At 39.9% G+C, this 25,486-nt stretch overlaps 2 protein-coding genes across 3 annotated transcripts in view; one reads left to right on the top strand and one right to left on the bottom strand.

The window, feature by feature from the left end:
• The window catches only part of ephb1 (EPH receptor B1), a 189,341-nt gene that overhangs the window by 130,877 nt on the left and 32,978 nt on the right, over positions 1-25,486 (top strand). For both annotated transcript variants that reach the window (XM_084369678.1, XM_084369677.1), the window contains exons 8-9: positions 22,481-22,589; positions 23,843-23,907. In XM_084369678.1, the coding sequence (XP_084225804.1) occupies positions 22,481-22,589; positions 23,843-23,907 (174 nt within the window). The remainder of the gene's footprint in view (positions 1-22,480; positions 22,590-23,842; positions 23,908-25,486) is intronic.
• Positions 689-21,061, bottom strand: LOC311266008 (uncharacterized protein; the record flags this gene model as incomplete). The annotated part of the gene is made up of 20 exons (XM_084368196.1): positions 689-1,292; positions 2,329-2,451; positions 5,929-6,051; positions 6,801-6,869; positions 6,952-7,561; positions 8,654-9,022; positions 9,767-9,835; positions 10,296-10,397; positions 11,049-11,156; positions 11,736-11,837; positions 12,489-12,596; positions 13,176-13,277; positions 13,929-14,036; positions 14,616-14,717; positions 15,369-15,476; positions 16,056-16,157; positions 17,013-17,205; positions 17,319-17,481; positions 18,582-18,690; positions 20,969-21,061. 20 exons carry the CDS (start codon positions 21,059-21,061, stop codon positions 1,072-1,074), a joined length of 3,084 nt encoding a protein of 1,027 aa, XP_084224322.1. The 3' UTR covers positions 689-1,071.

Raw genomic sequence — 25,486 nt, 5'->3', positions numbered from 1 at the left:
CAGCCATGAAAAAAATCAAGTATAACAACTATGGCTTTGTTAGGTTATACACAACTTCAAATATCAGAATTGGTGAAGTAGTAGTTGGACCATGCCAACTGGGGACTTGGGAAAAATCAATTTAACATGGTTCACGAGGACCTCATTTGTATGTATGTAAATTAATTTACATAACTCACACAAGGTCCCCACTAATTACATGTGATTAATGGGGACCTTGCACCAAGTGTATTTGTGGCACACTTGGACAGAGTACACTTCCAGGCGTGCATGAGTTTTGTGTCTTTCTTTAATATCTGATAACACAGGAATACAGACACGGTAAGTTACGTGGTCGCTCACTGCGGCGCTCTGTTTACTATAGCACGTACGCACCTTCCTGACCCTGAGGACCCCTACCTGGACCCCTGGCTGCCCACAGTGCCTGCACTAATCTCTATTCTCTGCCTCACATTAACACACACACTCTTACGGTTACATTCATCAACATTCAGACCAACTACTGTGAATAAAATAATGGTGAAATATGAAATAACAATAATGGTGAATAATAATAATAATTAAAATAAATAATAACTGCAGATGGGGGGTGCCCATGTTTCATAAACAACTGTACTTATGGGTCCCACATATTACTAATGACAAATGGCAAGCATCTGTATAAATCAAACCGTCAAATGAATGTGAATATTGATAGATGAAACTAATTTTTTTTTTTTTTTGGTAAATCAAGTCAACACATAGATATTGCACACTCACATAAATTGTATGACAACAATTTTTATTGAGTGCAACTGAACAAATTGACTCAAATTAGTTCAAATGGCATACAAACAAAAAAAACCCTCCTCTTACGTTTTAACATAGGACTGCAGGAAGAATAGTCTTCCCACAGTGATGACTAATGGGGATCCGTGATGAACAGTAAACAATGAAAGGGATTCCCAATATGTATATTTAAAACAAAAAATCAAACATAAAATGTTGACATCTTTTTAGAGGACAATGTTCAAATTGAAATGTGTGTAATGGGGAAAAAAATGCCTTACCAGGGAGTTGGTAACTTAAAAGCTAGTTACATTTCTTTTTGAAGGCTGAAATGCGGTTATAAACATAAAATTTCAGGGTCTGCCAGTCCCGGTTCTTAAGGGCTTCTGGTTCAGCCCTTAAACACTTCTCGCAGTCCATTTTTCCTGGTACAATGCAAGATGTGATGAACTTCTTCATATGCCTTTCCACCGCCTGCACTTCTGTCTCCTGCCAGGGCCTTTTCTTCCTCTGTGTGGCTTTGCCTTGAAGTGGTGAGAAAAAAAGGAGTTTTGTGATTGAAACAGTTAAGGAGAGTATGTGCTTGATTTCCAATCTAAAGGTCTTAACCCTTTCAGTAATGGATTAGGTTCCTCAATCAAAATGAAAATATTTACTTACATTGTCAGTCAAACATCAATCTGCGTACTGTCATTTGGACTGACATAATCACAAGGGAAAAGTAGCAGATGTTTTGAATTATTTCTTTTTTCCAATAAGATACATATTGTGTTGAAAATTAAGAATATGAAAAGGCCACATCACTATTATTGTGACAAACAGTTATCAGTATTATCACAGTATCATTAAAATATAATGTGGCAAGGTGAAGAGGGCCCGGGCGGGGATTGAACCCACACCTCCCGGGTAAGAGTCATGCACGCTTGCCAGTCAGCCAAAGGGACATCCCTTTGGCCAAGTAGCCAGGGCACATGATCAATTGGCATAAACATTGAAATAAATAAATGGCATATAAAGTTGAGAAAAAATTAACTAATTAATTAATAGAATTATTAGAATTATGTTGGTAATACCTCTGTTACCTTCAGGAACAAATTAAGATACAATATTGCCACTATTAGATTTACATTAAAGCTGAAAACTTTTCTCTGTCTTTTATGAAATCACATTTCAGGCATGATAATAAGCCTGCACGATTCTGACTTGTGTTTTTTTCATTTCTGATTAGGAAACCAAAGAATGTGTAAAAGTTACAATTTTAACCATTAAAAAAAAATTGTATGTAATATAGAGACTTACTTTTCTCATAATTTTACTTTTTTGCTACGTAACAATTTTTTCCAACATTTTTGTGAGATTTTTTTTTTTTTTTTTTTTACAAGGTAAGCTTGGGGCAGCAACAGTTGCATCTCAAAAGAGAAGCAGAAAATAAAATGAGATAATTACATTTCAATGCAAAATTACAGACAAGTGTGCCCACAATACTTTGATTATAATCTATATTTTAATTTGTACAGTGACAATACATTCTCTAAAAAGCAGCATGATTTTTGAGTTTACCTTTGGAGGAGGACCTCTTAGCACCGACTCCTGATGGCATCTCATCATCTGATGATGGTGGTTTGCGTCTCTTTTGTGATAGTAGGGGCATGTCATCCCTCTCAGTTTCTTCCAGGTGTGCTCCTATGGAAAATTATTTAAAAAAAATTGTGTTTACACTCAAAGAGAACTGAAGCTTTATCATTTTTATTTTTTATTTCTATTTTTCATATCAATTTGTGGAAAGTGTTAAAAAGTTCAAAGCTCATGCACAGTTATAATACATTTCTAAATGCATTTCTGTGTTCCAGTCAAATAAAGTGATTTTTACAGTCTTACATTTCATTATTAATTTACAGAGTACATCAACTTCTGTAGAGACACAGTCATACCTACAAAGACTATACGCTGTTTCCCCAAAAATAAACCCTGGATCACAAGTGACATAAAGGCAATCCTCAACCAAAAAAAGGAAGCTTTTAGAAACGGTGACAAAGAGCAGCTCAAACAGGTACAACATGAGCTGAAGAAGAGACTGAAAATGGCTAAGTTGGACTACAAAAGAAAGATTGAGAGGAATTTACAACACAACAACATCCGTGAGGTGTGGAAAGGAATCAATACCATCTCTGGCTACAACAAAAAGACAAGACAGCCAGTAGTGGGTGATGTTGGAAGAGCTGATGAACTTAATCAGTTCTTCAACAGGTTTAACACTGTGGCAGTTTCCCCTGCCACTAGTAATATTAGTAGACCGAATGGTGTCGCGCTTTGTAAATATGTTTTTGTTTGCTTATGTTTTTTTCTAGACTGTTAATAAATCACATCATTATTTTTCATCAGATGGACCTTGTTTTGGAGTTTTATTTTTCACACCTCAAACTCAGCAACCGTCTTTCTAGTTGACCATCCGGCACACTACTCTCACTCGTGGTCAGAGTGTGACAAACATCAAGGTCACATTCCACTCCACTCCTTATCCAACTCCACTTCCCCTTCCTTCAACATGTCGGCATTTCCACCATGGCTCCCTCTTCTCCTCATGCTCGACCTCCTCCTTCTCCTCTTTCTCCACTTGGGTACATCTCCACTGCTGCAGCTACTCCCCTTCTAACACCTGTTCCTCCACCCTTGTCTGTCACAGAGACAGGGGTGAGGTTGGAGCTCGGGAGACTTTGCTATGGGAAGGCAGCTGGTCCAGATGGTGTGTGTCCTGTGTTGTATGGATTAACGCAGAGCATATGGAACTATAGTGGTTGTTCAAGACCGGACCTTTTGAAGGGTAACACACTAGCGAGTCCAGCCCGCGAAAGACAGTGTTCATTCATCCGAGTGTTATGTTCGTACATAGCGTAAGTTAATTAAAGGAACGAAAGATGATCACCGAGTGACAGCGAATCATTTACATAACACTACATGTCCAAGGCTGATTAAAGACTGTGCTGCCCAACTGTGTCAACCGCTACACAAGGCGGCTGTCCCATTTGTCAACGCTTGGCTGAGTGCGCTTGGTTACGCACACACTTTGGTGACGTCCTGCCACACTGAACGTACATTTGCAGATAGCGTTTAAGTACGGATCAAGTGGCCAAGCACGTGGGGATGTTTAAAAGCAATTGGGACATACTTGACAACGCCACTCATTTCTCCAACTCCCGATGACGTCAAACATCACAAGCTAGTGATGCATTGTGGGATTTATACTTGGGCTAATACCGCTCAGGTGCGGTCTTACCGTAAGTGTGCATAAAGTGTTAATCAAGCATACTGCACTTTTGGTTGATGGAGGAATGGGACACACTTGCGCACTGACACTAAGCACGTGGATGCGCACGTCAAGTGCCCAAGTGTCGAAGTGTGATCAAGTGTGCATAATGGGACAGCCCCAAGATCTTCAACCTGAGTCTACAGCTGGGGCGGGTGCCGGCTCTGTGGAAAACATCCTGCATAGTGCCGGTACCAAAGAGAAAATGTCCAGCTGCTCTAAATGACTACAGACCGGTGGCCCTGACTTCACACATCATGAAAACCCTGGAGCAGCTGATTCTACGCCTACTGAGGCTTGAGGTCAGAGACAATCTAGATTCCCTGCAGTTTGCATACAAAGACCACATTGGAGTGAATGATGCAGTCCTCTACATGCTCCACAGTGCCCTCTCTCATTTGGAGGAATCTGGCACTTATGTAAGAATCATGTTTTTTGATTTTTCAAGTGCATTTGATACCATCCAACCCAACATACTCAAAAACAAGCTGATAGAGATGGGTGTGGGTCCTTCCTTTGTCTCCTGGATCACAGATTACCTGACAGAAAGGCCACAGTTAGTCAAGTTGGGGAACTGTTTTTCTGGGACATTAATGAGTAGCACGGGGGCTCCACAGGGGACTGTCCTGGCTCCATTCCTGTTCACATTGTATACAGCAGACTTTAAATACAACTCTGGGTCCTGCCACATCCAGAAATACTCAGATGACACTGCTGTTGTAGCATGTATTAGGAATGGACAGGAATCTGAATATAGGGATTTGACAAAAGTCTTCAGTGACAAGTCACAAAAACTGCCTCATACTGAACACCTCAAAGACAAAGGAAATGATCATAGATTTACGTAGGTCCAAGCCCTCTCTTCAGCCTGTGAACACTGGTGGATTGGACATCGAGGTGGTGACAACCTATAAATATCTAGGTGTACACCTGGATGACAAGTTGGACTGGGCTGTTAACACAGATGCACTCTACAAAAAGGGGCAGAGCCGCCTCTTTTTCCTAAGAAAGCTCAGATCTTTTAACATCTGTAATAAGATGCTGCAGATGTTTTATCAGTCTGTGGTGGCAGGTGTGTTATTTTATGCTGCAGTCTGCTGGGGAGGAAGTCTTGGAATAAAACAGGCAAAGAAGCTGGATAAGCTTGTTAAGAAGGCTGGCTCTGTCATCGGAGTAAAGATGGACTCTCTGGGGGAAGTGGTGGAGAGACACAATGAGGATGGTAGAGGCCATCCTGAACAACACGGATCATCCACTCCATAACACCTTGATGGATCAAAGAGGCAGCAGTGGTGGACGACTCCTCTCTATCCGTTGCAGGACAGAGAGATACAGAAGATCTTTCCTACCAACAGCCATCAGACTACACTTATTACGCAAAGGGTAGATGAGCTACAGACTACATAAATTACCTTTCGGGGATAAATAAAGTGATTATTCTATTCTATTAAAGTTTTATTAAAAGTAATGTTAAAATCTTGTCTCGATCTCGTGAACCCAATCAAACCCAGTCACCCAAATAATGTCTCATCTCGTGAGCTGGGTGTCTCTGCCCAACCCTATTATTTCACTGTATTTATTGCTACCACCATATGAGCACGGCAAGAGTAATGATTTTAGCCAATTCAGCTTTTTATTTCAATTGATATTAAAGCTACATGTAGTTGAATAGCTTCTACAAAATGCATTTCACTACAAAATAATGCTATGCATTTAACTGTTAAACTGCTCAAGCCTTTTGAACAAGGGACAAGTGGTTGGTATTGGAGCCAATTATTCCTAATGTTTATATCATCAGAATAGTTAATGATTTTAGTCCAAATTCAAACACGAAGTGCATTTTAAAAACTACTAACCTTTGGAGGAAGGCTTCTTAGCTCTGACTCTTGATGGTATCTCATCATCTGATGAAGGAGGTGTGCGTCCCTCTTGTGGTACTAGTGGCGTTTCATTCCTCTCAGGAGGGGGAAGTGTCTCTTCTGTTGGTGGTCATATGGAAAGTAACCTTTTCAGAGTCTCATAGCATCTTGACAGTAAACAATTGTAAAATGTGTATTTAACCTATATAACCCAACCCTATGTAATAGAGAAACATAAAAGTCTTCAGCTGTTTAGTAAATGTAATTGTTGCAATTTGGTCTTGATTTTTTTTCCCCTAAAACTGACAGAGGTATCATCATCACAATGCACTTAATATTTCATATCTTTGAATGACATTTCATCATGAATGTTATCGTTTAAATGTTTAAGCCAACAGAAGTACAGGATTGGCAAAATCATATCAGTGTGTGTATAAGTACCTCATGAACATTTTGAGCACACTGTGACAATGTATCAATTATACTGATCATGTGATCATTTTGGTCACAATAATGGTGACATGACATTTCAATATCATTAGATCTCTACTTGACAAGAAAAAAACAGGAATTACAGTATGTTTGATTTCAGAACACATTGCAGTGCAGTTATGTGGGTTTCTTTTACATCATGTCCACATGCCATTTTATTGATAGCCCATTTGAAGAAAACACACTGCACTAACAACAACCCCCCACCCATTACTGTATGTGGAAAAAAGCAAACAAAAACAGATATTTACCAGCTAAATTCACAGTGTTGAAACTCATTTATGTACTTTTACACACTGGGACTTCAACAAAAGCCACATAGCGAGTTTATTAAAATAGAAGAAAAGTATGTAACCTTCTGACAACACAGTACATACCATCATCAGTAGGTGGAGGGCTTCCCTCGTGCATGTTCTCGTCATCTTCGTCACTGTCGAGAAGTTTTTCTGTAGAAGTCATATAAAGTGCAGTTTACCCTTTTAATCAAACAAAAAGGAACCGATGGCAAATACAGAAAAAACAACATACCATCTGGGTCTATCTCTACTTCATCCAAAGTTTTCCCATGAAACTCAGCCACTCTTCCCTGCTCGAGAGCCATCAGGAGTTTGCTGACCTTAGCAAGCTGCAAGGTCTTCTCAGGCAGCCGGTAAAACTCTCTGTGGACTCTAATGTCATGGCCGAGAAAATTGGCCAACTGGTCCATCTCTGTGTTTGTCATGTTTAACACTGTTGACAAGGTTGCTGCATGCTTTCGCAGTTTGGTCGATGTCAGGGCCCTGGGACAATCAGCACCACATTGCTTTGCAAAGGCACGGAAGCAGTCTGACCCTCGGAAGTGCGTCATGGCCCCTGGTCGTGCAAACATGTGGTCGTTGTCTTTCAGAACCCCGCAAGCTTCTCTCTGTGACACAAGGAGTTCTATGGCATTCAGCATTTTAGGAGTGAGAAGAATTGGGACTGGGCGACCACGCTTTCCTCTGACAACAATCCTAGTGAAGTGTCTGCAGAGTTTTTTCTCCACTTCGGAGAGGGCCCAGTCCAGATCATCGTGTGGATCAGAAGTGTCTCTTGAAAGAAATGCAGAGAGGGGCATGCTTGCCACCTCTCCCTCCCTGCGGCGGTTAAAGAGGATGAGCTGGACGAGACACACCTTTGTCAGCTCCTTCCAGACTTTTGTAGAGGGACTTTCAGAGAGGAATTTGGACCATTTATCTTGCTCTTGTGTGAGATATGCGTGCATTTTTTGGACATCTTTGGTGAAGGGCATGACACTGGGCATATTCCACTTTGCTTCCCTAATGTTCCTCAATGCTGTAGCTGAGATCAACTCATGCCACTTTTCCTGATGGACCAGTTCAAAGTTGCTGGCATTCTTAACAAGCTTTTCATCATTTGAGATTAAACCCTTAGCTTTTAAGAGTTTGCTTATTTTAACTAAGGAGTTCCCAAGTTTGTTTGCTAGAGATGGAATCAAGAACCTGTTTGATTCACTCTCATACCCACATGTAAGCTTGACAGCTTTAATAGTCTCCATGTACTTTTTGGGATTAATGAGATCTTCCATATTTTTCAAGGAAGTCACTCTCCTGGCACTGTGAATCAACCTTCCCAATTCTCGCATCTTCTCTCGCACTTGCATTTTATTCTTTGCCGACATCCCTTTTTTATTTAACAAGTGTTGCCCGAAATCAATAATGACTTGGTCATTTTTTATTATGTGTGCGATCGGGTCAGGATTCATAGAAGTAATTACTCCCCACAACTGTTCACTTGTGTTTGTCGGCACAGGCCCTGTGTATGTACACATGGACTGAACACGGTTCTTTCCTGGCTTGGGGGCGACTGATCCAGGTTTGAGTCGACAATTACGCATGTGTCGCCACAGGACTTTGCGTGTGTAAAGTCCTTGACAGTGTGCACAGTGCATAAAGTCATTTCCCTGTGCCTCTTTAGGAGGACGTTTAAATGGCACTAGTTCTCCCTTTCCTGACTGCATGACAGAAGCATTGTGAGCATAGTTTCCTTTGTTCCGAATATAATCCAACTGTCTTTTTCTTTCCTTCGAGCCCTTTGTAAAGCTTAGAGCCCGAGCAACATCAGATTTACCATCATGTGCACTTTCTAAATGCCTTGCCATTTTAGCATAAGGCTTAGAACAATACAAGCAATAATGTCTCTTATCATACACTCTTTTCCCATCCTTTCTTTTGCATGGACCAACAACTACGGTGCCTATGCTTTGACTTGAAGAAGGTTCTTCATCTGCTCCATTGGAACAGGGTTCTTCATCTGCTTCACTGGAACAGGGTTCTTCATCTGCTTCACTGGAACAGGATTCCTCTTCTGCTCTGACTTTAGATGTATGACTCTGCTTGTCAAATTCCATGTTGTCTGGTGTTGTAGAGTCACAGATAGGGGACCACATGACAGGTTTATCATCAAAATATTGATGTTTTCTTGTTGAGGTTGGTTTGAGGTTGAGGCTAGCTTCACTGTCAGTATCACTTTTGGAGGTGGTATCGGGGATGAAATCTTCTCCACTCTCTGGGGTAGTATAATAAAGTTCATCTGAATCTTCAAAAACTGTGTCCTTCATCTGAAATATATTCAAATACTGTTACAATTGGGTAATTACAATGAAATTGAAAATAAAAATCTAAAATCCATTTTTTTTTCATGAAGAAAAAAAGTGCTGGATAGATCAAAGTGAAAAAACTTGTCAACAATTAAAGTGCTCATTAGCAAATGTCATTGCAAAAAATATATCTTAATGACTCAGCTTGTGCCAGGGAGGCAGAGCAAACACATTTCAACTGTGAGCCAGCCTTCCTCTTGTATAGTCTGTGGATTGCTAACAGGTGTGTCAATTAAGGTGTGAGTTGTCTAAAACATATATGGGTTAACATGTATTTATGTCATGTGATCATCTGAGCTATGACTACAAGATGAAACCTCACACCTTAAATGACACACCAATTGGCAATCCACACACTATCACAAAAAAGACTGACAGTCAAAGTGTTTTTGTTTAGATTTAGAGTGCATTAGTGGCTTCTTTTGTATGCTTTTTCATCATGGATTTCCTTTAATGGTAAGCTGACAATCAATGATTTTTTTTTTCCTTTTGAAAAAGTATGGGAATTAGGTCCTTTTGCTCGTAACAATTGCTTAAATTGAAATTTTGATAGTGTTTTTAGGAAAAAAAATATTTAGTGTATTCATTTGGTGACATAGTCCATTCAATAATATATGATTGAGGGTCCAAATACATTAGCAGTAAGTAAAAAAACAACTCCTTTTTAATCTTTTTTGTTTTTCCCCACATGATGGATAAACTTACAATGACACTTCTAGTCCGTCTCAGTCTTGGTACGAAAACGTCAAATGTGTCCTGGGGCACTGTCATAGCCTGCAAATAAAAAGTGAAAATATATATGTGAATATTTACCATTAAAGAATGTTTAAAATGTAATGTAAATGGAGTTAGAAATCCCCTCCCCAGCCCTCTGGCTGCTTTCACACGTCTTGAATCAAACAGGCTTTGTGGGGACATTTCTATACACAATATTTCAATTCCTTATGGGGGACCAACATTTTACACACACTTTTTACTCAGACACTTAGTGAAAGTGTGGTGTGGGGACATCGTGAGTGTCCAGAATAGAGTGATAACTAAACAAGAGAATAATCCCTGTGATAAATTAAATCTGCCTGAAATACTCTGCTAACACTAACATTTTGAATGCATTATGTGAAATTGCCTGCCATGTTTATACACAATACATTATCATGAAAATTAATGTCCATCATCATAAATGCTCAGATATAAAGAGAAAAATAACATAAAAAAGTGATGGATATGTAAATACCTGTTGAGTGTTGCTTGGACCAGCAGCATCATCCATCGGATTCACAGACAGGGATGGACTAGAGTCATGTGAAGCCACATCATCAGCTGCAGTGCTGGTCATCTTAGTAAAACAACATGTCAGGATATGATATAAGAAACCAATAGTCAAACTCAAGTAAACTTTATAGAATACAAAAAGAGTGAACAATTATGCAGACAGAATCTCCTAGAGGAGATGCATGTCAGCATGCACAAAACGTCAAGAGACAACAACCTCATAGTAAACATTCCTCTCTATCTTGCCAACCTCTGTTTTCACACATCGTAAAATCAAACAGGCTTTATGGGGACATTTCTTTACACAATGTTTCAGTTCCTTATGGGGACCAGACTACCAGTAGTCTGATTTTCCAAACACAGTTATTACCCAGACAAGAAAGGGTGAAGGTGTGATGTGGGGACATCGTGAGAGTCCAGATTAAGAGTAATGATTAAATAAGAGTATAATCTCATTGATACATGAAATTTGCCTGAAATACATAGCCAACATTAACATTCTTCATGGTTTATGTTAAAGTGTTTTTTCACACTACACTATCATCAAAACTGTGGTCCTTCCTCATTAAAGCTACTTAAAAAAGTGAGAGAACTTCAAAAACGTGATAAAGAGCCTCGTCAATGCTTTTAATTGTACTGTACGTTGCTTTGGATAAAAGCGTCTGCTAAATGAACTGTAGAATTGTAAAGAGAAGTGAGTAAAATGTACATATACCTCTTGGAGAGTGTAGTTTGTACGCCTAGCATCATCCATCTGACTCAGAGATGGGGAAGAGGGATGAGAGTCACCTAAAGCCACATGTTTGGCTGTAATGCTGGTCATCTATAAACACATTGAACAATGATACAGTTTCAGAATATGATCGATCAAGACACCAATGGTGAATCTGATGTAAGCTCTGTACAACACAATAGGGAAAAACAAGTGAACAATTGTCCGCACAGAATCTCTCTCGAATGAAATGCATGACACTGATTTCTGAGAGAAAACATCAAATATCATGGTACACATTCCTTCCTACCCAGCCAAGCTCTGGCTGCTTTCACACGTCTTGAATCAAACAGGCTTTGTGGGGACATTTCTATACACAATATTTCAGTTCCTTATGGGGACCATGTTAAAACATTTTACACACACTTTTTACTCAGACACTTAGTGAAAGTGTGGTGTGGGGACATCGTGAGTGTCCAGAATAGAGTGATAACTAAACAAGAGAATAATCCCTGTGATAAATTAAATCTGCCTGAAATACTCTGCTAACACTAACATTTTGAATGCATTATGTGAAATTGCCTGCCATGTTTATGCACAATACATTATCATGAAAATTAATGTCCATCATCATAAATGCTCAGATATAAAGAGAAAAATAACATTAAAAAGTGATGGATATGTAAATACCTGTTGAGTGTTGCTTGGACCAGCAGCATCATCCATCGGATTCACAGACAGGGATGGACTAGAGTCATGTGAAGCCACATCATCAGCTGCAGTGCTGGTCATCTTAGTAAAACAACATGTCAGGATATGATATAAGAAACCAATAGTCAAACTCAAGTAAACTTTATAGAATACAAAAAGAGTGAACAATTATGCAGACAGAATCTCCTAGAGGAGATGCATGTCAGCATGCACAAAACGTCAAGAGACAACAACCTCATAGTAAACATTCCTCTCTATCTTGCCAACCTCTGTTTTCACACATCGTAAAATCAAACAGGCTTTATGGGGACATTTCTTTACACAATGTTTCAGTTCCTTATGGGGACCAGACTACCAGTAGTCTGATTTTCCAAACACAGTTATTACCCAGACAAGAAAGGGTGAAGGTGTGATGTGGGGACATCGTGAGAGTCCAGATTAAGAGTAATGATTAAATAAGAGTATAATCTCATTGATACATGAAATTTGCCTGAAATACATAGCCAACATTAACATTCTTCATGGTTTATGTTAAAGTGTTTTTTCACACTACACTATCATCAAAACTGTGGTCCTTCCTCATTAAAGCTACTTAAAAAAGTGAGAGAACTTCAAAAACGTGATAAAGAGCCTCTTCAATGCTTTTAATTGTACTGTACGTTGCTTTGGATAAAAGCGTCTGCTAAATGAACTGTAGAATTGTAAAGAGAAGTGAGTAAAATGTACATATACCTCTTGGAGAGTGTAGTTTGTACGCCTAGCATCATCCATCTGACTCAGAGATGGGGAAGAGGGATGAGAGTCACCTAAAGCCACATGTTTGGCTGTAATGCTGGTCATCTATAAACACATTGAACAATGATACAGTTTCAGAATATGATCGATCAAGACACCAATGGTGAATCTGATGTAAGCTCTGTACAACACAATAGGGAAAAACAAGTGAACAATTGTCCGCACAGAATCTCTCTCGAATGAAATGCATGACACTGATTTCTGAGAGAAAACATCAAATATCATGGTACACATTCCTTCCTACCCAGCCAAGCTCTGGCTGCTTTCACACGTCTTGAATCAAACAGGCTTTGTGGGGACATTTCTATACACAATATTTCAGTTCCTTATGGGGACCATGTTAAAACATTTTACACACACTTTTTACTCAGACACTTAGTGAAAGTGTGGTGTGGGGACATCGTGAGTGTCCAGAATAGAGTGATAACTAAACAAGAGAATAATCCCTGTGATAAATTAAATCTGCCTGAAATACTCTGCTAACACTAACATTTTGAATGCATTATGTGAAATTGCCTGCCATGTTTATACACAATACATTATCATGAAAATTAATGTCCATCATCATAAATGCTCAGATATAAAGAGAAAAATAACATTAAAAAGTGATGGATATGTAAATACCTGTTGAGTGTTGCTTGGACCAGCAGCATCATCCATCGGATTCACAGACAGGGATGGACTAGAGTCATGTGAAGCCACATCATCAGCTGCAGTGCTGGTCATCTTAGTAAAACAACATGTCAGGATATGATATAAGAAACCAATAGTCAAACTCAAGTAAACTTTATAGAATACAAAAAGAGTGAACAATTATGCAGACAGAATCTCCTAGAGGAGATGCATGTCAGCATGCACAAAACGTCAAGAGACAACAACCTCATAGTAAACATTCCTCTCTATCTTGCCAACCTCTGTTTTCACACATCGTAAAATCAAACAGGCTTTATGGGGACATTTCTTTACACAATGTTTCAGTTCCTTATGGGGACCAGACTACCAGTAGTCTGATTTTCCAAACACAGTTATTACCCAGACAAGAAAGGGTGAAGGTGTGATGTGGGGACATCGTGAGAGTCCAGATTAAGAGTAATGATTAAATAAGAGTATAATCTCATTGATACATGAAATTTGCCTGAAATACATAGCCAACATTAACATTCTTCATGGTTTATGTTAAAGTGTTTTTTCACACTACACTATCATCAAAACTGTGGTCCTTCCTCATTAAAGCTACTTAAAAAAGTGAGAGAACTTCAAAAACGTGATAAAGAGCCTCGTCAATGCTTTTAATTGTACTGTACGTTGCTTTGGATAAAAGCGTCTGCTAAATGAACTGTAGAATTGTAAAGAGAAGTGAGTAAAATGTACATATACCTCTTGGAGAGTGTAGTTTGTACGCCTAGCATCATCCATCTGACTCAGAGATGGGGAAGAGGGATGAGAGTCACCTAAAGCCACATGTTTGGCTGTAATGCTGGTCATCTATAAACACATTGAACAATGATACAGTTTCAGAATATGATCGATCAAGACACCAATGGTGAATCTGATGTAAGCTCTGTACAACACAATAGGGAAAAACAAGTGAACAATTGTCCGCACAGAATCTCTCTCGAATGAAATGCATGACACTGATTTCTGAGAGAAAACATCAAATATCATGGTACACATTCCTTCCTACCCAGCCAAGCTCTGGCTGCTTTCACACGTCTTGAATCAAACAGGCTTTGTGGGGACATTTCTATACACAATATTTCAGTTCCTTATGGGGACCATGTTAAAACATTTTACACACACTTTTTACTCAGACACTTAGTGAAAGTGTGGTGTGGGGACATCGTGAGTGTCCAGAATAGAGTGATAACTAAACAAGAGAATAATCCCTGTGATAAATTAAATCTGCCTGAAATACTCTGCTAACACTAACATTTTGAATGCATTATGTGAAATTGCCTGCCATGTTTATGCACAATACATTATCATGAAAATTAATGTCCATCATCATAAATGCTCAGATATAAAGAGAAAAATAACATTAAAAAGTGATGGATATGTAAATACCTGTTGAGTGTTGCTTGGACCAGCAGCATCATCCATCGGATTCACAGACAGGGATGGACTAGAGTCATGTGAAGCCACATCATCAGCTGCAGTGCTGGTCATCTTAGTAAAACAACATGTCAGGATATGATATAAGAAACCAATAGTCAAACTCAAGTAAACTTTATAGAATACAAAAAGAGTGAACAATTATGCAGACAGAATCTCCTAGAGGAGATGCATGTCAGCATGCACAAAACGTCAAGAGACAACAACCTCATAGTAAACATTCCTCTCTATCTTGCCAACCTCTGTTTTCACACATCGTAAAATCAAACAGGCTTTATGGGGACATTTCTTTACACAATGTTTCAGTTCCTTATGGGGACCAGACTACCAGTAGTCTGATTTTCCAAACACAGTTATTACCCAGACAAGAAAGGGTGAAGGTGTGATGTGGGGACATCGTGAGAGTCCAGATTAAGAGTAATGATTAAATAAGAGTATAATCTCATTGATACATGAAATTTGCCTGAAATACATAGCCAACATTAACATTCTTCATGGTTTATGTTAAAGTGTTTTTTCACACTACACTATCATCAAAACTGTGGTCCTTCCTCATTAAAGCTACTTAAAAAAGTGAGAGAACTTCAAAAACGTGATAAAGAGCCTCGTCAATGCTTTTAATTGTACTGTACGTTGCTTTGGATAAAAGCGTCTGCTAAATGAACTGTAGAATTGTAAAGAGAAGTGAGTAAAATGTACATATACCTCTTGGAGAGTGTAGTTTGTACGCCTAGCATCATCCATCTGACTCAGAGATGGGGAAGAGGGATGAGAGTCACCTAAAGCCACATGTTTGGCTGTAATGCTGGTCATCTATAAACACATTGAACAATGATACAGTTTCAGAATATGATCGATCAAGACACCAATGGTGAATCTGATGTAAGCTCTGTACAACACAATAGGGAAAAACAAGTGAACAATTGTCCGCACAGAATCTCTCTCGAATGAAATGCATGACACTGATTTCTGAGAGAAAACATCAAATATCATGGTACACATTCCTTCCTACCCAGCCAAGCTCTGGCTGCTTTCACACGTCTTGAATCAAACAGGCTTTGTGGGGACATTTCTATACACAATATTTCAGTTCCTTATGGGGACCATGTTAAAACATTTTACACACACTTTTTACTCAGACACTTAGTGAAAGTGTGGTGTGGGGACATCGTGAGTGTCCAGAATAGAGTGATAACTAAACAAGAGAATAATCCCTGTGATAAATTAAATCTGCCTGAAATACTCTGCTAACACTAACATTTTGAATGCATTATGTGAAATTGCCTGCCATGTTTATGCACAATACATTATCATGAAAATTAATGTCCATCATCATAAATGCTCAGATATAAAGAGAAAAATAACATTAAAAAGTGATGGATATGTAAATACCTGTTGAGTGTTGCTTGGACCAGCAGCATCATCCATCGGATTCACAGACAGGGATGGACTAGAGTCATGTGAAGCCACATCATCAGCTGCAGTGCTGGTCATCTTAGTAAAACAACATGTCAGGATATGATATAAGAAACCAATAGTCAAACTCAAGTAAACTTTATAGAATACAAAAAGAGTGAACAATTATGCAGACAGAATCTCCTAGAGGAGATGCATGTCAGCATGCACAAAACGTCAAGAGACAACAACCTCATAGTAAACATTCCTCTCTATCTTGCCAACCTCTGTTTTCACACATCGTAAAATCAAACAGGCTTTATGGGGACGTTTCAGTTCCTCATGGGGACCAGACTACCAGTAGTCTGATTTTCCAAACACAGTTATTACCCAGACAAGAAAGGGTGAAGGTGTGATGTGGGGACATCGTGAGAGTCCAGATTAATCCACATCCAGAGTAATGATTAAATAAGAGTATAATCTCATTGATACATGAAAATTGCCTGAAATACATAGCCAACATTAACATTCTTCATGGGTTATGTTAAAGTGTTTTTTCACACTACAGTATCATCAAAACTGTGGCTCATTAAAGCTACTTAAAGAAGTGAGAGAAATTAATGCTGGTCATCTATAAACACATTGAACATGAATATTTTAGAATGAGAGATAACGATAAACCATTGGTTAATCTGCACTAACCTTCACAGCATTTTAGAAAATGAATTAACACTTGCTCAAGGTTCAAGTTTTAGACAAAAATCAATTGAATGAGATGCATACCAACATACTCAAAACATCAAACGTCATAGCATTTTTTTCAATAATATGCAATAATGAAAAAAATGTAGTGATAAATTAGATTCATAATATTATACCAATAGGATTCTTTCAAAAGTTACTTTGATTCTGTTACACACAGCCATTCTGTATAATGTGTACTGTATAACATACTTGTGTTCTCCATGGGCAGTCCCCGTCTCCATAATCATAGGTAATTTCTTCTCCTTCTTGAATATCATCCAAGGCAAACAAACAGAGGTGTGGCTTTCCATTCACATCAGTCCTTTTCATCTTACAATTTGGCCTCCTGTGTTCATCATTCACTAGCCGCCCCAATGACCCATCATCTCTTGAGGCATCAATGCTTAAAAATAGATGGGAACATGACAAAAAGAAAAACACCAGATCAGAGTTCCATTCACAATATTCTAATATGGTCTAGTGTGGTGTAGAATAGGTGGAGAAATTAAGTCTTACCACCATGTTTTCCCTCTCCACTTGAATGCAAACATAAACGCAGCACATGATGGGTGGTAAACTCCTCTTCTGCTCTGATATTCTGCATCATTTATCATGTCCCCCCTATACTCAGCAACAAATTGTCCTCTGCTGATTGTACCCTTTGCAAATACACCACGTCCTGTAGAAGAAAGCAACAATAGTTTCAACAAAACAGGTAAAGCCATCCATTCTGCCATTAGGTCCATGGTAATGTGTAAAACACAACTTGCAGAATAAAGATGACAATTATGAAAAATGACCTTGATATATTGTATCTGACTTAGAAGCTTCAATCTGGGGTTGAGCAGATCATTTTTTAATGATTACATTATTTCTGTCACACCCCTCATCTGTTTCCAATTATCATTATTATTACAATAATGTTTTGTATGTTGTGTTTTATATCATTCTAGTTCAAACCTTATCTAATGTATTTTCCCCATTTCAATCATTTCATCACCTTTGCATTGATGTTACACCTTAACTGTTATTTCATATGAGGCTCACCATCTAAAGTGTTCTATACAAACACAGCTGGTTAAAGTTGATTAATGCTGACGTTCCGTCTCTGCAGTCTTCCTTGCACTTTAATTATATTCAACTTTTTCAGCTGGGAAAGGCCAAGAGTCCATGGGTACCACATAGACAGTGAACATTAGTATTAGATCTACTGTAACTATCTTAGCTTAACCAATATAGTTAATACTCTACTCCACAAAAACACACCCGATGCCAACTAACTGAGCAGTAAACACATACACTCTACATTGCTGCAGTGCTGCTTTAGAGAGCCAAGTCTGCTTTACATGCTACACTTCACTGACTAATTTGGCTTGTTGTCTGAAAATTGCTCTCATACTCTCTCTCCCATAGAAAATTTCTCTCCTTTCTGCCCATGTTTGCGGTGCAGAATGCAGTCATGGTAGACAATGGAAGCGATACTGCACCCCTTACTTCCTGTAGTGTATTGCTACAACAAATGAACTCCTGCAGTTTTAATTGCATTGCTTGCTCTTTGATTTTAGGTCTTTAAATAACACGTCAAGCATGACATTATGTGTCAACAAATTGTTGTTGATGTCAATAATGTTGACTAATCATTGCAGCCCTACTAGTATCTAATGTAGCCTCAGGTTTTGCATTTCATGCTCATCTGGTAATAATTGTGCATGTTTTATGCACAGTATATTGTGTATCATGTAAGTATTACCCAGCAAATCACATCAGACAACACCTTACCTTTCACTGCATTGATGTACTTCGCTTCCAATTTGTCTGTTTTGTCGGTCCTTGAAATAACATGACAAATGGCATCCTGAAGGGGGCTGATCCTTCGTGGCATTTCAGACTTAAGAGAGAAAAAAAGAGTTTGCATTATATTCAGTCAGAATTCTTAGTCTTTAACACTATTAGAAATATCACTGTATCCATGCCCTGCATGGATTAGATGTTTCTCTGCTCCATCACACGTGATTCAAATGATCAGCTGGATATCAAACTCTGCAAATGGCCAGTCATGCTGGACAGGAAATAAAAAGCTGGTTGAATTTCAGAATTTGTCATATGTGCACTAAGGACACAGGTTTCCCTGCAGAATAAAATGTGTTATTTTCTGTCACCAAGTAATGCTAAACAATATAAATCTGAAGTATAAAATAGATCAAAATAGATATGGTGCGCACTGTTTTAATATCTCCTTGCTTAATATAATATTCATTTGCATGACGCGGTTGAATCTGTGAGCGTTGGGTCGCTAAGAAGACTGTTAAGCTCGATCTTACATTCCCTTCTTAGTGAAAGATCTTCTTAAGCTAAGTGCGAATATGGGAAACGTGCAGTTATCACTGCATACATGTGCACTGTGCTAATACTAATAAAGACACACAGTTATCACTGCATACATGTGCACTGTGCTAATACTAATAAAGATACACAGTTATCACTGCATACATGTGCACTGTGCTAATACTAATAAAGACACACAGTTATCACTGCCAGAGCAGCAGTGTTTTCTCTTTGCAGCCTGTTACCTGTTTAACAAACACCTGCATGTCTTATTAACTAGAGCTAATAAAAAAATATCTGTGGTTGAGCACTAGTTAAGCACTCCCTCAAACTGAACTACATGCAACTATATTGTGAAAAACATGAGGCTGCAATCAGCCCATGTGAGCAATTTGAGCTAACTAGCTATCCTGCTTAATAACCACAGCTAATTAACACAATTTTATGGTCCTTTACTTTGCATAAACCCCCTCATACAGAGTTACATGCAACTATATTGTGAAAACTCAGCAAAATACAAGGCTACACTAAGCACAATACTTAGCAATTAGAGCTAATTAGCTATCTTGTTAACTAGAGCTGATAAACAAATATCTGTGGTTGAGCATTGGTTTTATTCATTGTTTATTCATACAAATTAGCTTACCTTGTGTTTAACTTTTGCTCCATCTTCCTTTGTTGTCCTCTTTGCCATCTCTTGGTGGCATCTTCTGATTGTTCTTCCGTCAATGTGGATTACTACCTGTTACACTCTTTTGTTATGAAAATCCTTCTTTTTGGGGACCCGGATGTGGGTGGGGCATAACCATATATGAAAGGTATGTGTGTGAGGAGCAGTGAGTGCAATAGCAGCTAAAACCATTTGGGGAGCTACTGAGCACCATTTACACACACACACAATGATCAAAAACATGTGTAATGGGCCAATGCTAAAAACTTCATAGGCACATGTGGAGCAGCTCCTGTATTGCTTTTTAACTGTTTCCCTCATGGGGACCTGATTTTTTGTCCCCATACCGCAGCTGGTCCCCATGACGTGACTGTGTATACAGATTTTTGTCCCCACAAAGATATGAAAACCAGTGCACACACACACACACACACACACACATACACACTCAGTCTTTCTAACACTCTTGTTGCTCTCTGCATTTGTTTTTGCATTATTATTAGTAGGTGAGATAGAGGGGAACCGTAATGTTTGATTGCACTTGTATTCCTACAGTTAAATTAATTTCCTTCACGGTCAGGTTTGAGTGTGTGTGCGTGCGTGCGTGTGTGTGTGTGTGTGTGTGTGTGTGTGTGTGTGTGCGGGTGCTTTGAATATGAGCGTCTTTTGTTGTGCAACTAACTGTGCTTGATCCAAAATGCTTAGCTAATTGGTTTTTCACCCGGCCCTTCTGTTGCTGGAGAGCCATCCCAGAATGCATAGCTGTGATTAGTAGTTGATGAGATTAATTTTTTGCCATGGGGAGGGAGGCTGGATCGTTGGGAGAGGGAAGGGGGCTGAAGAGGAGATGCAACACCTGCTACTCTGGCAAGGTTGTGGAACTATGTTTATTAGTGTAAGTGCAAGGAGGTGTGTGTGCGGGGCTGGCGGCGGCGGCGTTGCGTATCACGTCCTCGTGTAGTACTTTTTCATAGCCTTGGCAGGCAGTGAAATCGATGCTAAAATTAACACAGCATGATTCACTCTGGATGGATTAAACATTTGACTGGATTTGTGTTACATTCACAAGATTTGCCAAAGTGCCGCCTCATTTTGCTTCACTGGACTACAGCGCACGTGTGGCCGTAGTTCATAATGTGTCATAGACGGGAGTGACATTTCCACATTGTACCGTGTTAATGAGGGCGATAACGATGAAAGAGACGGTGATGATCTTGAGGGAGGGGAAGATGGGAAGGATAATAATGATGATGAAGGTGATCATCGCGGCTATTTACCTGTTCCAGGCACCTTCGCTCTCCCTCGCGGTCGCAAGTGTTCCTTCCCTCAAGCACGCACGCGCTCACACCAACGCCGTTCATCTGTTGGCTCGCTGCCACCGCACGACATTCGTCAAGGCAATTAGCAGCAGACGCCGGAGAACTGCTGACAATCACACCCACGGCTCCACCTCCTGCCTCTCCACAGGTCTCCGTTCCCCCTGTCAAGACACCACCTCGCCGCCCGACCACTGTTCCCCCTCCGTGTCTGTTCTTAAAAACCTTTTGTCTTCCTGTCAGCACATTTTCGTACACCTCCACAAGGTGTCCCTTCGCCACCTCTGCGCACAAACACACATGGCAAAAAAAGAGGTGACTGGCCCATTGGTAAGGTAACAGATGCCACAGTCCTCCAGGTCTCTAATCAGGCGAAGCCCTGAGAACTAACTGATTGTAATAGAAGCCTATTTACTACTGGAACAGGTAGCAGTGTGGTTTCTGGCTGTCTGGGAAAAAATCACGTTCTCATATGGGTGAAGGGGAGATTTATCTGGACCCTCTCAAGCCTAATATGCATCAAAAGAGAACAGGAAAGACTGCCTGGAAGCTTTAGTAGCTGGAACATCATTCACACTGTTTGCTTGAAACGTACTTGATAAATGTGCTAAGTTAAAAGAGTGAGCAATTCCTGTCACATCGAGTTTCCTCATATATCCCGGCTCTCGCACTGCTCCGAAAGATGCATTAGTTCTCCCTTTATCACTTTAATCCAATAGGCCCATTCTACACGGGGGATTGGATTTAGAAGCTGCTGATTTGCCTGCAGCATGCTAAATCGTGCATTGCTTTAACTACAGTGTTTGCTGGCGCCAAAGTCGCGGGGAGACAGGCGCACAAAAAGATAACCGCGGATTCTGCTGCGTAGCGTTTTTTTTTTTTTAGGCAGGCATTTTAAGCCGTCTTCTGAACTACCACCAGCCTGCCGCCGACACGTACATAAAACACGTTTGGGCTGAATGTGTGATTGGCAGCGGATGGCTTCCTTTTCAACACCTGAGAAACAACATTCCAAGGTGCATTTTCTAGTCCGCTCGTTTCTGACAGGTGCATCAGAGAGAAGGAGAGGTCGCTCTCGCTCCCGCTCTCGCTCGCCATCAGTTTTACGCTTCTCTCTGTCTCTCTCCCGGTTTATCAAACCCAACCTGTCAGTCAGTCTCGCGAAAGCTCGCCGGATTTCATTCAGCGCCGCTCGACAGAGAGAGGGATCTATATGTTTTCTTTATCCATCAGTACACACAAGTCTCTATCTCTGCCTTTACCTCCCCAACACACGCTCACGTGCACACCTCCAAATAAAACAACACCCACGCTCCTTAAGCTCCACCTAAGCCATTCATAATATCTGTCCGTCTGTCTTCCTCCAGATGACTTCAAGTCTGAGCTCAGGGAGCAGCTTCCTCTGATTGCGGGGTCAGCGGCAGCGGGAGTGGTCTTCATTGTTTCCCTCGTTGCTATCTCCATCGTGTGCAGCAGGTAACCACGTCTTCCTTTTTCCTGTCCTGCATGACAAATACACGTAAAGCAACATTATGTGACTTTTTTTTTACCTTAAAATAACAGCGTCAAATTCATGTTGATGGTACAGTATGTAACTTCAGTGAGAGGGTAGGATCACAGCGTTACATACACTTGAACATACAAGTTTTGAACACATGACATTTTTATGGTGTAATGAGTTTTGTTTGTAGTCAGCACCTACATTACATCTGACAAACTATTGGGATATCGCACAAATGCCAATTTCCACATAATGTTACTTAAATGTGGCTTCTTTTTAGGCTCCCAACCGTTTCTAAACAAATTTAGCCAGCTTTTGTAATGTAATGGCAGTTTATATCGTTGCTTCCTAAGAACTGTAACCAATATAAAGAGTGGAGAAAATAGCACGAACACCAATTCTATCCAGCAGAGTAGCCCAGCATGCTCACCCATTTGCTAATAACCTTCGAGAGACGGATAGCAACACTGCAAGAAGATTGATTTTTGTCACAGTGTGATTGATCGCATAGTCCTTTAATCAGAATCTCACAACATATGGCTACTTTGCATGTAATACATTATGTCAAAGTACAACAACAGTGATATAACCGGAGAATGTACGTCAAAATTCCCAAGATTCTGAACCTCATCTGTTCCGGTATGGTTTTGAGACGAGCTGTCTGAGATGACAGAGCCACATCCCCAGGTTACACTTCCGCTACGTGCCCTCCTCGCATGTACTCTCATGGAGCATTTAGTAGCAATCAACGTGATGGAAAGGAAAGCCGAGATATTTGAAATACAATATTCAGTTCCGACTCCTACTTTGCCCTGTTAACTTACTTAAGTCAAGCCAATTTAATTTTTGCAGCAGTTTGTCACATTGTCACATTCCTATCTCGCTCGGCTTCAGATATATGAAAGTCGAATTTTCTGCAGTGCTGTGTGCAACTTTGAGCAAGTAAAGTGTTCATCAAACGGGCCGGGCTCTTTTGATGCCGAGGCAGAGGAGACAGATGAAAAGCAGAGAGATCCTATCAAGGTCTAATTAAAAATCAGCTCATTTTCATAAACTTCATTTGCCATTGCTAACCCTCTGCAACTGATTCAATTTCAGCCACGTCATTTTCAGGCTATACAGAGAAACATGAACAGTAATAAGGCCTCGTTTACACTTCCTTTCATCCTGCCATCCCTCTCTCTCTTCTCTCTCCTCTCTCTTCTCTCAATATTCATTGCTCCCTCAGGAAAAGGGCATACACCAAGGAGGCGGTGTACAGTGACAAGTTGCAACACTACAGCACAGGAAGAGGTGAGTCCAGCCTGACACTCACAGCTCCTATAAACTAGCAGTTAGTTTTTAGTTTCTTGTTTCTTTCTACTCTTTTTTTGTCTGTTAATTTCCCGGAAATGTCAAAAACTGCTTAGCAGATGGTCGACCAATCTGCTCATGGTTCAAGCTGAACGTATCAGAACAGTCCATAAATGTCTTGCTAAGCAGAACAACAACAACTCCTATCATTGTCTAAAACAGGGGTGCCATAAACCTTTTCCCTTGGAGGGCCAAGTCTGAAACTTAATGGAGGGTAACGGGTCATAAGCAAACACTGATTGTATTGTTTTGTTAAGATGCAAATTGGTACTAGGATCCCAATTTCCCTTAATTGACTGACTTTCTGTGGGACTCTGTCTGCCCTTTGCAGATTATGAAAAATAATTAAAAAATAGGGATCCTGCATATTTTAAAGATAATGTTGACCAAACAAAAAATAAAATAACATAAATAGCAATTTAGATATAAATTTTATTTTCAGCAGAAACATCTGGCAGGGCCAAATCTCAACTTACATCAGGCAAACTTTGGCCCACAGGCCCCACGCTTGACACCAAGGGCGTTCAACTATTGGCTCACAATCCTCGGTAGAAGCTGGAACCAAGCATCAGAATTCTTACACAGACATAAACAAAACAATCATTGTGGACCCGACGAACACTGTAAAATGATTGCTTCACGATCATGATAATGTTTGTAAGGAAAGGAGATGCTTTTATTCTGCACCTTTCTTCAAGCTCTGTAGATGTATTCTTTTTAAAAAATGATTTGTCCACATGAAAACTGTTATAAATACCTTTAAATAAGAAATTTAGAGAAATGCGCTGCACAGGTAGAGATATGTCTTTCAAGGAGTGTTCTCATATATTTTATTGATATTTGCTACACATCCATTTTCTCCTTTGTCCAGCCCTCTGTCGCTGTCATATCATGTACGATATAGGACATATACATAAAGCATGTACTCTTAAATAATGCATTATGGAAAGAGGTAAGGTAAAAGAGAAATAACCCGAGGTAGCAGGCGTTTGTGGATGTAAATGTCATATTCCTTTCTTTACACATTGACACTGACTGACAGTCATCTCTCAGGGTTTTTACGACATACGTGATTGAGTCCTGTTATGAGCGCCCCCTCGGCGCTGACTGATGAGGGGAATGAGCCTGGAGGGACACACATATCCCCTTCCCCACACACATGCGCACAAAAGGGTGTGTGTGCGGTTCGTACCTCAAATGAAAGCCCGACGTACTGCCGACCTAGCAGTCTGAAAAGGGGCTCACCCGAGGGGATAGAGTTTTGTTGAGCCTGACACAGCAAAGCGCTTCAACACGCTTATTTCGTGTCACAGCCACAGCAGTGGCAGCCGGAGGGCTCATTAAAACCGCTGTGGGCAGAGGAGTCAGTTTTGTCACACAGGCTATCTTTGGGAAAACCAAATGCAATTAACAAAAGTGGTGGAAACAAACAAAAGATCAGAGACGCTCGCAGCCCTAATCATCAAATAAGCAATTTGAAGTGGAGAGGAAATAAAACGCTGATAAGGGATCCTATTCA

Source organism: Pagrus pagrus (assembly GCF_965226575.1).
Source record: "Pagrus pagrus genome assembly, chromosome: 12".
NCBI lineage: Eukaryota > Metazoa > Chordata > Actinopteri > Spariformes > Sparidae > Pagrus > Pagrus pagrus.
This window is presented reverse-complemented; position numbering and strand designations above follow the sequence as displayed.